The sequence below is a fragment of the Podarcis vaucheri genome (genome assembly GCF_965113315.1).
Source record: "Podarcis vaucheri genome assembly, chromosome: 4".
NCBI classification, from domain to species: Eukaryota; Metazoa; Chordata; class Lepidosauria; order Squamata; family Lacertidae; genus Podarcis; species Podarcis vaucheri.
In genome coordinates, this window is record NC_138762.1 from 3061022 (window position 1) to 3077815 (window position 16794).

The 16794-nt window shown below is 44.4% G+C and overlaps 3 protein-coding genes across 3 annotated transcripts in view; 1 reads left to right on the forward strand and 2 right to left on the reverse strand.

Moving 5' to 3' along the window:
• Nucleotides 1-16794, forward strand: part of LOC309530282 (uncharacterized protein) — a 487095-nt gene that overhangs the window by 375598 nt on the left and 94703 nt on the right. The gene's annotated exons all lie outside the window — the stretch shown is intronic.
• The window catches only part of LOC309531548 (zinc finger protein 397-like), a gene marked incomplete at its 3' end in the record, with an annotated part of 156039 nt that overhangs the window by 130339 nt on the left and 8906 nt on the right, over nucleotides 1-16794 (reverse strand). The gene's annotated exons all lie outside the window — the stretch shown is intronic.
• The window catches only part of LOC309530352 (uncharacterized protein), a 302362-nt gene continuing 287204 nt past the window's right edge, over nucleotides 1637-16794 (reverse strand). The window contains exons 5-6 of the mRNA XM_082219248.1: nucleotides 8120-8246; nucleotides 1637-4679 (exon numbers count right to left, since the gene is read on the reverse strand). Coding sequence (XP_082075374.1) covers nucleotides 3103-4679; nucleotides 8120-8246 — 1704 coding nt within the window. The 3' untranslated portion in view covers nucleotides 1637-3102. The remainder of the gene's footprint in view (nucleotides 4680-8119; nucleotides 8247-16794) is intronic.

Sequence of the window (16794 nt, forward strand, 5' to 3'; positions counted from 1 at the left end):
AAGCAGTGGAAGTTTTTCCTGTGAGAAGTTTGGTCAGAGTCCAAACACCAGGATGATCTGCGCAGATGTGGTCACTAGCTGTTCCAGTACAAAGGCTAAGGCAAACCGTTGTGGAAGATGGAACTGGTTCACCATATTTACATCAAGAAGGGTCTGATCCACCAGTTGGGTGAAGACTCCTTGGAGGTGCAAAGTGTTGTGGAGTCTGGCACACTTCCCTGTGTTCCATTCAGCTTTCTGGACTTGTAGCGGAGTGTGCACAGCGCAAGCCGCTTAGTGTATAAGCTTGCAGAAGATAAAGAGTCCACATGCTGTTGTTCTAAACTAGCAGCTTTATTTACAGCAGAACAGTAAAAATAAACAAACCTTCCGAGACAGCAGTTATCTTGCTTCCTTGCTTGGCAGCAAAAGCGAAAGTCAGACAGAACAAAAAAACAGCTTCTCCAGAAGTTGGAGACAGCTCCTCCCCAGAACAGGCAGGACAATGGGTTCTGAGCTGTTAACCCTGTAAGCTCCGATTCCCCATCACACCCCCTCTCGTCCTGCACTGCTGGGGGCTCGTAAGTTTCACCACTTACCCCAAACACAGACCTTTACAGAACTCCCCATAATGCTGAAAGCTCAAAGGTTTCATGACCCCATCTGCCAGGTTCTTCTGGCTTGAACAGTACTGCAATCTCACCAAGCCTAACTGGATACTCTGACACACATTCTGGAAACGCATGTCTAGGTGTTTGGTTCTGGCCTTAAACTGCCCAGACTCTGCCAACTTCAGACAGGGTTGATTGTCCTCCCACACCGTGACAGGCAAACAACAATCCCTGCAGATTTCTTGAACCAAACAAACATAGAATTCCAATTCCCTGCAAAGCTCAGACAGCGCACTGAATTCAGCTTCAGTAAAGGAAAGCGCAATGAGACTTTGCTTCCGGGTGTGATAGCCTGGGATGCAGATTCAGATGCTGAACCTGAGGAATCCCAACCTGCACAGGATTCCCCGCCTCCAGAAGCAGCTTAGCCAGGGTTGGGGCATGAGCCTGAAGGGTCCTCACCTGTGCTGGATCCTCAGGTGCAGGCACCAGCTGAGTCTGCTCTGGCTCCTGAGGTGATGGAGGACCCATTGCCTGCAGGTGCTCCACTCTCAGCCCCGTCAGAGGAAGCTGGGGTTGCCTCTATGTCCGGTAACCCTCCAGCCTCTCCTGAGCTGCAGAGACTCAGGGCAGAGAGGCAGAGGGAACTAAGTTCCTGCAGGAGGAGTGCTCGCCTCCAGGCCAGGAGAAGCGAGTCACCTGAGGATCAGGGCCACCCTATGCCTTGGGACATATAAAAGCCAGCCAGCCCCAGTCCCAAGTTGCGGGAGCAACGTTGGTGGTTGTCAGTCGCTGCCTGAACCCTGCCCTGCACCCAGCTTCAACTTTTATGGACTGCCTTCATATTGCTTCATCAACCATGGGCTGGACCTTGCCTCTTGGTGACCTTGGGCCAGTCACACTTCTTTGAAGTCTCTCAGCCCCACTCACCTCACAGAGTGTTTGTTGTGGGGGAGGAAGGGAAAGGAGATTGTTAGCCGCTTTGAGACTCCTGAAGGGGAGTGAAAGGCGGGATATCAAATCCAAACTCTTCTTCTTCTTCTTCTTGATTAACCCCCGGGACCAGTACACCGGGACTTCCACCCAACCAAAGAGTCCCCAAACCTTACCACCATCCCAGATACGGACTTCCTGTTAGCCAGATTTGCCCAATCGCTATCTGTCCTGCACATCAGCTAGCCATCACCCTTAGCTGACAGCTTGAGACAGAAATCCTTGGTATCCTGCAGATAACGCAACACCCTCTTGATACCATTCCAGGCACTCACACTCGGGTTTGTAGCTTCCCTGCTGAGCAGATTGGTAGCAAAAGCAATGTCCGGTCTGCTCCACTGGGACAGATACAACAGACTACCCAGAGCTGACTGAAAGATCTCAGCATCTTTGAACTCAGCGCATTCTACTTGCTATGTTTCACATAACTTGTCTCCATGGGTGTCCTGACCCCTGCATTCAGACATCCTGAACTTCTCAAGCCGTGATGCTGACTTGAATAAAATATTGGTGGGGGGCCAGGTAAGGCCCTCCTTGCACAATCAATCACATGATACATGCACATCATTTGAATGGCAATGCCTATAATGGCAGTGATTTTTTTAAAAAAGTAATATTTTGAGCCCGTAGTTCAATTTCCAGCAGCTCCCCTTGCCCCGGAGAACACTTCTAGCATTCCATCTCCCCTACCTGTGTCCATTTGGTATTATCCTTTCCAGGTTTTTTCCTGTCCATTGTGTTTGTCTTTCATTTGTTCTCCTATGTGTGTTGCCAGTAGAAGCCACAATTCTGTGGGTACTCTAGGTGGTGCAGAAAACACCTAGAAGCTCCTTAGAGGTTCAAGTGCCGATAAACTTCAGTTTTGTGATCTATAAATTTCATTTAGCCAGCAGAGGGTGTCACAGGGCCAGCCTTCCTTCCCTTTAGAGCAAACATGGGTCTCCAGCTGTTTTTGGACTACAACTCCCATCATCCCTAGCTAGCAGAACTAATGGGAAGGGATGATGGAAACTGTAGTCCAGGAGCTGCTGGGAACCAAAGTTTGGGAAACCCTGCTTCAAAGCAACTTTTGCGTTTGGCCTGCAAATATGGGACCTGTCCACCTTTGTATTTTCTTGTATTTTGATTTTATTGTGACCATTGTACATTATTTATTTATTTATTTATTTATTTATTTATTGAGGGCAAATTCAAAGAGAAATTGTACGGCAAGTTGTGGAAGAATAAAAGGTTGTGTTTGGGGGGGGAAACCCTGGGGCGTGGCCCCCTCAAATATTTTATTGGGGGACAAAGACCTCATGGGCTTTAAGAGTTGGCGCCTAGTCCCTACACCCACAGGTCTCAGGAATGTTACAACATAAAAACACAAGATAAAAACACAAAACCGATGTTAATCAGCCAAAGGTGGAGATTTGTCTTGTTCCTAAAGATGTTTAATGGTTTTTCCAACCTTTGTATAGATTCTTTGATGGAAAGTGAGATTGGAGCTCCTCCAGAAGCTCTTTCCCCATTCCACACACTAATATGTTTTCTCCCCTGTATGAATTCTTTGATGGGAAGTGAGATTGGAGCTGTGAGTGAAGCTCTTTCCACATTCCACACACTGATAGCGTTTCTCCCCTATATGAATTCTTTGATGGGAAGTGAGACTGTGGCTGTGACTGAAGCCCATTCCACATTCCACACACTGATAGGGTTTCTCTCCTGTATGAATTCTTTGATGGGAAGTGAGAGAGAAGCTCTTCCTGAAGCTCTTTCCACATTCCACACACTGATAGGGTTTCTCCCCTGTATGAATTCTCTGATGCCTAGTGAGAGAGGAGCCCTGATTGAAGCTCTTTCCACATTCCACACACTGATAGGGTTTCTCCCCAGTATGAATTCTTTGATGGGAAGTGAGAGAGGAGTTCTTCCTGAAGCTCTTTCCACATTCCACACACTGATAGGGTTTCTCCCCTGTATGAATTCTTTGATGGGTAGTGAGGTGGGAGCTATGAGTGAAGCTCTTTCCACATTCCACACACTGATAGGGTTTCTCTCCTGTATGAATTCTTTGATGGGAAGTCAGATCGGAGCTCCGACTGAAGCTCTTTCCACATTCCACACACTGATAGGGTTTCTGCCCTGTATGAATTCTGCTATGGGAAGTGAGACTGTGTCTGTGACTGAAGCTCTTTCCACATTCCACACACTGATAGGGTTTCTCCCCTGTATGAATTCTTTGATGGTAAGTGAGAGAGGAGCTTTCAGTGAAGCCCTTTCCACATTCCACACACTGATAAGGTTTCTCCCCAGTATGAATTCTTTGATGGGACGTGAGTTTGGAGCTATGAATAAAGGTCTTTCCACATTCCAAACACTGATAGGGTTTCTCCCCTGTATGAATTCTTTGATGCAAAGTGAGATTGGAGCTCTGACTGAAGCTCTTTCCACATTCCACACACTGATAGGGTTTCTTGCCAGTATGAATTCTTTGATGCGAAGTGAGATTGGAGCTTTCAGTGAAGCTCTTTCCACATTCCACACACTGATAGGGTTTCTCCCCTGTATGAATTCTTTGATGGGAAGTGAGAGAGGAGCTCTTCCTGAAGCTCTTTCCACATTCCACACACTGATAGGGTTTCTCCCCAGTATGAATTCTTTGATGCGAAGTGAGTTTGGAGCTATAAGTGAAGCTCTTTCCACATTCCACACACTGATAGGGTTTCTCCCCAGTATGAATTCTTTGATGGGAAGTGAGTTTGGAGCTCTTACTGAAGCTCTTTCCACATTCCGCAAACTGATAGGGTTTCTCCCCTGTATGAATTCTCTGATGGGAAGTGAGATCGGTGCTCCTACTGAAGCTCTTTCCACATACCACACACTGATAGGGTTTCTCCCCTGTATGAATTCTCTGATGCTTAGTGAGATCCGAGCTCGTACTGAAGCTCTTTCCACATTCCACACACTGATAGAGTTTCTTTCTAAGGATATTTTGTTGATGGGAAGTGGAATTGGAGCGCTGACTGCAGCTTTCTCCACACTCCAAATTTTCATGTGGCTTCTCCTCTCTGGGGATTTTATCGTGGTCACCTTTGTTCTTGATTTCATCACAATCTGCAATGGAGACAAAAAGGGATTAGAGCCTCAAGAACAAATGGAGAAGAAATTAAGGGAGTTCATTGTGTGTTTCTTACCTTTGCTGTTTGTCAATAACCAACATATTTATTATCATATTTTGTTGAGTTGTTGACTGCTGCTTTGTTTGCTATAGAATAGTGGCCAAAATTGTGGAAGACTTTTGCAGAAAAGTGTATTTCAGAGGTTTGATGGCTCATAACACTGCTTCTTTTGGAGTAATATCATACAATTATGTATCAACGGAAATTGTTCATTTACCCATATTCTATCTAATGTTATAGCCAAATAACCAGAAAAAGGAAGCACAACTTGCTTAGGTTGACTCTGTGTCTTTTTGTGGTTGGTTTTTTTGTGTTCTTGTAAAACATAATAAAATTATAGAAATGGCACAAAGAGTTGACTGGTCATCCAGAAAGCGATGTAAAATTGTACTGTTTAATGAACAATGCTACAGTTATTAAGAAACTGATGAAAGATTAGGAAAAACTTAACCAGAGCTGGCCATTATATATTTTTGAAGAGGTATCAGGAGACTCAGTCACTATAAAATCAGACCGGTAAAGGCAGGGAAAGGTGCACAAAGGCAAGTGACGATGGACGAGTGGAGAGACTGTCCCTACATGACAGAAGAAAATCATCTGGGTGTATACAAGATGACATGGCGCAATTTAATGTGAAGTTGAGTGCAAGGACTGGTCAAAATGTTATAATTCTAAGGAATAAGCCATTGTCATCTCACAAGCAAAGGTTGAAAAGATTAAACCCATGTTAACTGTACAGCAGAACAATGGAACAGTGTTATTTGGAGCAATGAGACCCAAATCTCATTGCTTGGTAGTGATGGCATAACATACACGAGGAGAAGAATCAGATAAGATTTACATCCACTTGCATTACACCGACCACGAAACACTCAGATATTGTGTTGATCTGGGGTTGTATGGCAGCAAAAGGTGTGGGCAAAATTTACATCATTAATGGGGATGTAAATGCCCTAAAATGCATAAATGAAAGACTTGCACGCAAACTGAAGAAGAAGAAGAGTTTGGATTTGATATCCCGCCTTTAACTCCCCTTCAGGAGTCTCCAAGCGGCTAACATTCTCCTTTCCCTTCCTCCCCCACAACAAACACTCTGTGAGGTGAGTGGGGCTGAGAGACTTCACAGAAGTGTGACTGGCCCAAGGTCACCCAGCAGCTGCATGTGGAGGAGCGGAGACACGAACCCGGTTTCCCAGATTACGTGACTACCGCTCCTAACCACTACACCACACTGAAGCGTTCCTCAGGTGATCTTTTCCCAGATGCTGAAGCACATTGTCAGGGAACTGCCCTCGGTTCAGGAGGGAGAGAGGAAAAGCCAAATGGATTACAGAGAGCCTCCGGGGATCGTGGGAAGCAGCTCCTCTTCAACGGAGGAGAATAAAGACACCTCCAGTGGAGCGGCGCTGCAGGAGTCGGAAGAGGCAAGACAGTGCCAGGACAACTTGCCTGGGCAAAGTGGGGAGGAGAGGGGTCCTCTGTTACCCACACCCTCCTTGCGCAGAAAGCATCCGCGCAGAGAGGGGAGGTGCAGACTGGGAGTCAAGAAGCTGCTTTGCTGGGGAAAGTTTAGGAACCGCCCACTCACGGATTCTGCCAACGACTGAGCCAGCCACGGGAGAGTGGGGCTCCGGATGGATAAGGTTTATTTTGGCAGCAAAAGCAAGGCTTCACAGCTAAGCCTGCTTGCTCTCGAGCAACCCCTTGGAAACATTACACACACAAACATATATATATTCTATTTTATACTTCAACAGGATTCCGCTCCATGTCATGTTGCTGCTGTGTGCAAAAGGTGCTTTCAAGATAAAGATATTTCACTGCCGGAATGGCCTGGGAATAGCCCAAACTTTAACCCAATCAGAAATCTATGGAGCCAACTAAAGAAACTTGTTAGTCAGAAGCAACCCAGCAATAAAGTCCAATTAACAGAGGCAATAATTTAATCTTGGTTTCACTTTATTACAGCTGCAGTACTAAAAACTTGGTTCATATCATGGGAAGGCATTGTAAGGCCGTAATTAAAGCTAAAGGTTGCCAATGGTTAAGACTGCTGTTCTAATAAATACTCCTTCATAAAAGTTCTTTCATTACTGTCGGGAAGTTCTTCCTAATGTTTTTGATCAGCCCAAGACTGACAGGAGCAAATACAAAACCAGAAAACCTGAAGCTATGTACCGTATTTTTCGCCCTATAGGACGCACTTTTCCCCCTCCAAAAATGAAGGGGAAATCTGGGTGCGTCCTATGGGGCGAATGCAGGCTTTCGCTGAAGCTTGGAGAGCGAGAGGGGTCGGTGCGCACCGACCCCTCTCGCTCTCCAGGCTTCAGGAAGCTCTGCGCAACCCTCGGGAGACCGGTTCCGAGGGTTGCGCAAAGCTGGCTGCAGTCCCGGGACAGCAGGCAGATCTGCGCCGCCATCCCGAGTGGGGTGCTAAGTCCCGCCCCGCTCGGGATGGCGGCGCAGAGCTGCCTGCAGTCGCGGGATCAGCACACTTCTCCCCATCGCCAGCCCCACAAGCTCGGGGGACAGCGGGGAGGCAGAGCGTGCCTTCCCACTGTTCCCTGAGCTGGTTCTTCCAGCCCCGCACCTGGGGGGGGAAATAATTTTTTTTCTTTATTTCCCCCCCAAAAAACTAGGTGCGTCCTATGGGCCGGAGCGTCTTATGGGGCGCAAAATACGGTATGTGGTGTCCGGAACGTTTCCACAGCTATCTGGGATGAATTATGTTTGGCCCAACCATGGCATCCCCTCCATCTCCATTGTCAGTCGTTACTTTGGTCAACCCAAGACTGACAGGAGCAAAAACAAAAACAGAAAACCTGAAGCTCCACATTTCCTGGACTTGTATCAGAGCGGCACAGCGAGTACTGCTTGTGTATGTGAGCTTGCAGAACTCAGAGTCCAATACACTGCTGTTCCTCTAAATTAGAAAGCTTTATTGTATGTACAGCAAGATAAACTATCGGAAGATGCAGACGTTGCGTCTTCCATGTCTCAGCAGAAAACGAAAGTCAGAAAGAACGAAGAAACAGCTTTCCCGGATGTTGAGAAAGCTCCTCCCCAGATGCAGGACACTCTGAGCTGTTAACCCTGTAAGCTCTAAAGCTCACAACTTATCTTTCCTAACAATTCTGAAGCTGACATTGAAGATGGCCTGGGCAGTTCAGACCAGCCTGATCGTGGTAGGAAAAGGAATAATTTGAGGAAGATTGTTCAAAGAAAAAACGGTAAGTTACTGTTTATTGTGGGGGTGTTAGGTTCCCAGGTGTTATAGGGGGCGCTGTTGAGCTCTGTGAAAATATATGAGGTTGGTTCCATAGAGGTATGTTTTGAATTTCCAGGCTGATATGATGATCCCACAGGGAGCCTTACCAAGAGAGGCCACGATCCCACGAGTCTCCTCCATGACGTCCTTATGCAGAGCTCTCTGGTCAGGATCCAGGAACGCCCACTCCTCGTCCGTGAAACGAATGGTGACATCTTCCAAGCAGACTGGACCCTAAAAGAAAAAGGGAAATGTCCTCCTCTGAGACAGCAGAAATATGATCTGCTACACAATGCTCTGTTGTTTCCTTCCTGTAAATAATAATAATAATAATAATAATAATAATAATAATAATAATAATAATAATTTATTATTTATACCCCGCCCATCTGGCTGGGTTGCGGTGTTGTTTCAATAGGATTGCTAGCTGCACATTTTATTTATGGATGCTTATTTTATTCTGCCTTTTAATTATGGGTATCCGTCTTTGTGCAAATAGGTGGCACTCCAACTTGTGGTTTTCAAGTCACTCTGCCTATGCAAGCATTCCAGTTTCCCCGATGGAAGGATCCACTTTCTCCTCTCCTCGTGAGTTGTTCTGGGGAGGTTCCCTCCCAATGCCCTAGGGCCAAATTCAAGGGGTTCATGGGGGCATGGAGAGGGGGAGGGGAGGAATGGGGGGCAGGCTCCATTTTCCAGTGGATGGCGCTGGTTAGGTGAATCCAGGCCACTATTTGTTCTCATTTGTCCACTGCTTAGAAACCAATTTTTGCATTCAGTGATCAGTCTAGAAATAAGATAAGCCTATTTTGGATGGCCCCTTCATGGATCACTGCCTTGCAATGGCGAAGGGGCTTGAATAACTCAGAAAAGCTATGAGCTATGCGGTGCAGGGCCACCCAAGATGGACAGGTCATAGTGGAGAGTTTTTTGTTTTTTTAAATACTTTTTATTGAATTTCTTTTGTACATAAGGAAAAGAAAATAGAAAAAAAGAAGAAAAAAAAACATACACGCAAAAAGAGACAAATACATTCATCAAAATAGCACAGCTCTTTAGTGCTAAGAGAAAAAAAAAGGATAAAAAAGAGAGAAGAAAAAGAAAGAAGATGAAAAGGGCAAAAAACACTAAAAAAAAAAAGACAAAAAAAATTACATCATAAAACATAAAACATCGACTTCCTTCCCTACTGATTTCAGGTTTTACGTTTAGCAATTTCATTTTTACCGCTGGTGTTTGTTTCTAGTTTATACATCGGGAGTTTTATAACAAACCCGCTGTAGTTGGTAAGTCTTTAAAGTTACTTTCAAAATAAACCATGAATTTATTCCAATCTTCTTTTAACTTTGTATTTTTTTGATTTCTAATTCTTTGTGTCATTCTTGCCAATTCAATAAAGTCGTATAGTTTTAACTGCCACTCCTTCACCGTTGGGAGGTTTGTGCTTTTCCAATTTTGAGCGATTAAAATTCTGGCCGCTGCTGTTGAATATTGGAATAGAGTTTTATCTTTTTCTTGAATTTCTTTCCCGACCATCCCTAGTAGGAAGGCCTCTGGGTTTTTGGGAAATGTATATCTAAGTATCTTTTTTAACTCTATATATATCTGGTCCCAAAATTTTTTTATTTCCTCGCATGTCCACTACATATGTATAAAATTGCCTTCTTTTGTTTTACATTTCCAACAGGTCTTATTTACAGTTTTATACATTCTACCTAATTTTTCTGGTGTTAAGTACCATCTATGTATCATCTTTTCTAGGTTTTCTCTAATTGCAGCGCTTGCCGTGAATTTTATTCCCTCATTCCACAGTTTTGACCATTTTTCATATTCTATATTATGCCCCAAATCCCTTGCCCACTTGGCCATAACTTCCTTAATTTCTTCGTCTTTCGTTTCCCATTCCAATAGTATGTTGTACATCTTAGATAATATTTTGGATTTGCTTTCAATTATTTCAATCTGAAATTTGGACTTCTTTTCGTTCATTCCAATTTTCTTATCCTCTGACCATTTTGCATTTATCTGATGGTACTGTAGCCAGCCTGACAGCCTCTCCTTTAATTCTTCATATGGTCTTAACCTCCAGTTATCTTGGGATCTTACCAGTAGATCTTCATATGTCAGTTTTCGCTCTTCCAGGTTTACTTTTTTGATTGATAAGATGTCTGTTGGGGATAGCCACCAAGGTGTTCTCTGTTCTAGCAGTTTCTTATTTTTTCCCCAGACTTCATACAAGGGGCCTCTGATAATATGACTCGAGAATCTTTTATGTGCTTTTTCTTTATTTGACCAAAGGTAGGCATGCCAGCTGAACCTGTTGTCCGCCCCTTCTAGGTCTAGTAAGTCCGTGTTCTCTAGAGTTATCCAGTCTTTGACCCAACAGAGGCAGGCCGCTTCATAGTATAATTTTAAATTTGGTACTGCCAATCCTCCTCTCTCCTTTCGGTCTGTAAGTAATTTGAATCTAATCCTTGGCCTTCTTCCCTGCCATATGAATCTTGAAAGAGTTTTCTGCCAATCCTTAAATAGTTTGGGTCCTCTAATAACTGGTATATTTTGAAATAGGAACAACATCTTAGGGAGTATGTTCATTTTTATTGCTTCCATCCTGCCCAGCCACGAGAGATTCACCCTGTTCCAGACATCCATATCTTTTTTCACTTTGTTCCATGTTGCTGTATTGTTATCTTCAATTAAATTTATATTTTTGGGTGTAAGCCAAATTCCTAAATATTTTATTTTTTTGGCTTCCATATTGGGATTCTAATCTTTCTTTCGCATCATTTCTCAGGTTCTTCGTCAGCATTTTTGTTTTAATTTTGTTCAGCTTGAAGCCCGAGAGTTTACCGTACTCCTCCAATATCTCCAATGCTTTACCCATGCTTTCTTGTGGCTCTTCTAGGGATAACATCAAATCGTCCGCGTACGCTTTTAACTTATACTCTTTAAATCCTATTTTAATCCCTTTTATCTCTGCCTTTGACCTTATTTTGTTCGCCAGGACTTCTAAGACTAAAATGAACAGAAGTGGAGAAAGAGCTATGCGGTGCAGGGCCACCCAAGATGGACAGGTCATAGTGGAGAGTTTTGACCAAACGTGATCCACCTGGAGCAGGAACCGGTAAGCCACTCCAGTATCCCTGCCAAGAAAACTCCATGGACAAAGACAACAGGCATATAAAAGTTATGACGCTGGAAGATGAGCCCCTCAGGTCGGAAGGCGTCCAACATGCTACTGAGGAAGAGCGGAGGACAAGTACAAGTAGATTCAGAGCTGATGAAGCGGCTGGGCCAAAGCCGAAAGGACGCTCAGTTGCGGATATGCCTGGAAGCGAAAGGAAAGTCCAATGCTGTAAAGAAAAATATTGCATAGGAACCTGGAATGTAAGAACCATGAACCTTGGTAAGTTGGATGTGGTCAAAAATGAGATGGCAAGAATAAATATTGACATCCTGGGCATCAGTGAACTAAAATGGATGGGAATGGGCGAATTCAGTTCGGATGACCATCACATCTACTACTGTGGGCAAGAATCCTGTAAAAGAAATGGAGTGACCCTTAGAGTCAACAAAAGAGTGGCAAAAGCTGTACTAGGATGCAATCTCAAAAATGATCATAGAATCATAGAATTGGAAGAGACCACAAGGGCCATCGAGTCCAACCCCCTGCCAAGCAGGAAACACCATCAGAGCACTCCTGACATATGGTTGTCAAGCCTCTGCTTAAAGACCTCCAAAGTAGGAGACTCCACCACACTCCTTGGCAGCAAATTCCACTGTCGAAAAGCTCTTACTGTCAGGAAGTTCTTCCTAATGTTTAGGTGGAATCTTCTTTCTTGTAGTTTGGATCCATTGCTCCGTGTCCGCTTCTCTGGAGCAGCAGAAAACAACCTTTCTCCCTCCTCTATGTGACATCCTTTTATATATTTGAACATGGCTATCATATCACCCCTTAACCTCCTCTTCTCCAGACTAAACATGCCCAGCTCCCTTAGCCGTTCCTCATAAGGCATTGTTTCCAGGCCTTTGACCATTTTGGTTGCCCTCCTCTGAACACGTTCCAGTTTGTCAGTGTCCTTCTTGAACTGTGGTGCCCAGAACTGGACACAGTACTCCAGGTGGGGTCTGACCAGAGCAGAATACAGTGGCACTATTACTTCCCTTGATCTAGATGCTATACTCCTATTGATGCAGCCCAGAATTGCATTGGCTTTTTTAGCTGCCGCGTCACACTGTTGGCTCATGTCAAGTTTGTGGTCAACCAAGACTCCTAGATCCTTTTCACATGTACTGCTCTCAAGCCAGGTGTCACCCATCTTGTATTTGTGCCTCTCATTTTTTTTGCCCAAGTGCAATACTTTACATTTCTCCCTGTTAAAATTCATCTTGTTTGTTTTTGCCCAGTTCTCTAATCTGTCAAGGTCGTTTTGAAGTGTGATCCTGTCCTCTGGGGTGTTAGCCACCCCTCCCAGTTTGGTGTCATCTGCAAATTTGATCAGGATGCCCTTGAGTCCATCATCCAAGTCGTTGATAAAGATGTTGAATAAGACCGGGCCCAAGACAGAACCCTGTGGCACCCCACTAGTCACTCTTCTCCACGATGAAGAGGAACCATTGATGAGCACCCTTTGGGTTCGGTCAGTCAGCCAGTTACAAATCCACTGAGTGGTAGCATAGTCAAGACCACATTTTACCAGCTTCTTTACAAGAATATCATGGGGCACCTTGTCAAATGCCTTGCTGAAATCAAGGTAGGCTACATCCACTGCGTTCCCTTCATCTACCAGGCTTGTAATTCTGTCAAAAAATGAGATCAGGTTAGTCTGACATGACTTATTTTTCAGAAATCCATGCTGACTATTGGTGATCACAGCATTCCTTTCTAGGTGCTCACAGACTGTTTGCTTAATGATCTGCTCCAGAATCTTCCCTGCTATTGATGTCAGACTGACTGGGCAGTAATTATTTGGGTCCTCTCTTTTCCCCTTTTTGAAAATAGGGACAACATTTGCCCTCCTCCAGTCTGCCGGGACTTCGCCTGTTCTCCAGGAATTCTCAAAGATGACTGCCAGTGGTTCTGAGATCACATCTGCCAGTTCTTTTAATACTCTTGGATGCAGTTCATCTGGCCCTGGAGACTTGAATACATCTAAACTAGCCAAGTATTCTTGTACTATCTCCTTAGTTATTCTGGGCTGTGTTTCCTCTGCTGAATCATTTGCTCCAAATTCTTCAGGTCGGGCATTGTTTTCTTTATCGGAGAAGACTGAGGCAAAGAAGGCATTGAGGAGTTCAGCCCTTTCTGTGTCCCCTGTTTGCATTTCACCATCTTCTCCTCTGAGTGACCCCACTGTTTCTTTGTTCTTCCTTTTGCTACGAACATACCCATAAAAGCCTTTTTTGTTGCTTTTAACCTCTCTAGCAAGCCTGAGTTCATTCTGTGCTTTAGCTTTTCTGACTTTGTGTCTACACGTGCTGGCTATTTGTTTGAATTCCTCTTTGGTGGTTTCCCCCCTTTTCCATTATTTGTACACATCCTTTTTTAATCTTAATTCAGTTAAAAGTTCTTTAGATAGCCACCCTGGCTTCTTTAGGCACCTTCCATGTTTCCGTCTCATTGGTATTGCCTGACGTTGTGCTTTTACTATCTCCCTCTTAACAAACTCCCAGCCATCATGAATTCCCTTTCCTTTTAGTATTGCTGTCCATGGGATCTCACCCAGCACTTCCCTAAGTTTTATGAAGTCGGCTTTCTTAAAGTCAAGAAATTGAGTCCTAGTATGCTTGGCTGCTCCTTTCCGCTGTATAGTAAACTTCAGAAGAGCATGATCACTCGCGCCTAATGATCCTTCCACATCTACCCCACTAACCAGGTCATCAACATTGGTTAGGACCAGATCTAAAATGGCTGTTCCTCTTGTTGCTTCTCCCACTTTCTGGACAATGAAGTTGTCTGCAAGGCCAGTGAGGAATCTGTTTGACCTTATGCTCTTGACTGAGTTTGACGTCCAACAAATATCCGGGTAATTGAAGTCCCCCATTACTACTATCTCCCTTCCTTTTGCATGCTTGGCCATCTGTTCCAGGAAGGCATCATCTATGTCCTCCGTTTGGCTTGGGGATCTATAGTAAACTCCCACAATGAGGTCTCTGTTGTTATTCTTCTCTCCCTTAATTTTGACCCAAATGCTCTCACTTTGGCTTTGAGGTTCTAAATCTTGGATCTCTTCACAGGTATACACATCCCTGACATATAACGCCACTCCTCCTCCTTTCTTGTCTGGTCTGTTTCTCTGAAATAGATTGTATCCCCCCATTAATACATTCCAATCGTGGGACTTATCCCACCAGGTTTCAGTGATGCCTATTATGTCATATTTAGTTTGCTGTACCAAGAGCTCAAGCTCATCTTGTTTATTTCCCATGCTTTGCGCATTAGTGTACAGACATTGAAGTCCATTAATCATTCCCCCGTGTCTCTTATTTAAGGATTTTTTCCTCCCACCACTAGGTCCGCGTGCTGTTTGCTCCATTTGGTCTATGACATCTGGATGATCATCTTCATTAATTGATAGACTCCTAGCTTCAGGAGCACTGTCTCCCTCCCCCACATTAGTCAGTTTAAAGCCCTCCTGATGAGGTTTCTGAGATTTTTGGCAAAAACATTTCTCCCAACCGTTGTGAGGTGCAGCCCATCACTTGCCAGAAGTCCATCTTCAAGAAACTGCAGTCCGTGATCTAAGAATCCAAACCGTTCCTGTTTACACCATTTGCGAAGCCAGCTGTTCACTTCCACTATTTTCCCCTCTCTCCCTGGGCCACGTCGTTCAACTGGGAGGACAGACGAGATGACAATTTGTGCATTTAGTTGCTTCAATTTCCTGCCGAGAGCCTCGTAGTCTCTTTTGATCTTCTGGAGGCTATTGCTTGCAGTGTCATTGGTTCCCACATGAACCAAGAGGAAGGGGTATTTGTCAGTGGGTTTTATGATTCCTTGCAGTTGTTCAGTTACATCTTGGATCTTAGCCCCGGGGAGACAGCACACTTCCCGAGACATCTTGTCAGGCCCACAGATCACTGCTTCTGTTCCCCTCAGTAGGGAATCCCCTATCACCACTACACGCCTCCTCTTGGGTTTGGTCGGGGTTCTTCCGTGAGCTGTCCGTTCCAAGGTCGCCTGCACATTCCCTGAGGACTGACATGATAGAATGATCTCGATACGAATACAAGGCAGACCTTTTAACATCACAGTAATCCAAGTTTATGCACCAACTACTGGTGCTGAAGAAACTGAAATTGACCAGTTCTATGAAGACTTACAACATCTTATAGAAGTGATACCAAAGAAGGATGTTCTTCTCATTATAGGGGATTGGAATGCTAAAGTAGGGAGTCAAGAGATAAAAGGAACAACTGGCAAGTTTGGCCTTGGAGTTCAAAACGAAGCAGGGCAAAGGCTAATAGAGTTCTGCCAAGAGAACAAGCTGGTCATCACAAACACTCTTTTCCAACAACACAACAGACGACTCTACACATGGACATCACCAGATGGGCAGCATCAAAATCAGATTGATTATATTCTCTGCAGCCAAAGATGGAGAAGCTCTATACAGTCAGCAAAAACAAGACCTGGAGCTGACTGTGGCTCAGATCATCAGCTTCTTATAGCAAAATTCAAGCTTAAACTGAAGGAAGTAGGAAAAACCACTGGGCCGGTAAGATACAATCTAAATCAAATCCCAAATCCCTTATGAATACATAGTGGAAGTGAGGAACAGGTTTAAGGATTTAGATTTGGTGGATAGAGTGCCTGAAGAACTATGGATGGAGGCTCATAACATTATACAAGAGGCAGCAACTAAAACCATCCCAATGAAAAGGAAATGCAAGAAAGCAAAGTGGCTGTCCAACGAGGCCTTACAAATAGCGGGGGAGAGAAGGCAAGCAAAATGCAAGGGAGATAGTGAAAGATACAGGAAACTGAATGCAGATTTCCAAAGAATAGCAAGGAGAGACAAGAAGGCCTTCTTAAACGAGCAATGCAAAGAAATAGAGGAAAACAATAGAATGGGAAAAACCAGAGATCTGTTCAAGAAAATTGGAGATATGAAAGGAACATTTCGTACAAAGATTACCATAATAAAAGACAAAAGTGGTAAGGACCTATAATAATAATAATAATAGTTTATTACGGCCATAGGCCCATACAGATAAAAACAAGACATAAATAACCGCTTGTGCACGTGGGAAAAAAGAGCCGCTAAAACACTACTATAACAGTAAAATACTATAAGATGGACTGGCATACTACGCCTTAATTAGCTTGTGGTGCTCCTTGGCAACGCTTTTGGGTAAGGACAGCGACCAGGAACCTAGCCACTTTCAGGGTCGTGTGGGTATCCTTATCCTGCAAGATTTGGGCAAGGTGGAATTTTGGTGGGGTACCCTCTAGTTTCTGTATGATTGATCCCAACAAATTTGCCCGTGGCACATTGAATAAGGGGCAAGTGAACATAATGTGCTGAAGCGACTCCGGCGTCTCCTTATCACATTCGCACATGGCGGAGGCTTGGCCCTTTGAGAATCTATGTCTCAGGACATTGGAGGGAAAAACGTTAAACCTCGCTTTGGTGAAGGCCAGCCTATGGGCAACAGTCGAAAGGGAGGAGAGGTATGATGGAACACAGTAAGTTAAAGTGATACCAATGTTCTGGGGCGAACAAACACCTCCCCCCAGCGTATAATTTCGCTGTAAATCGATGTCATCCAGTCTTTGGCA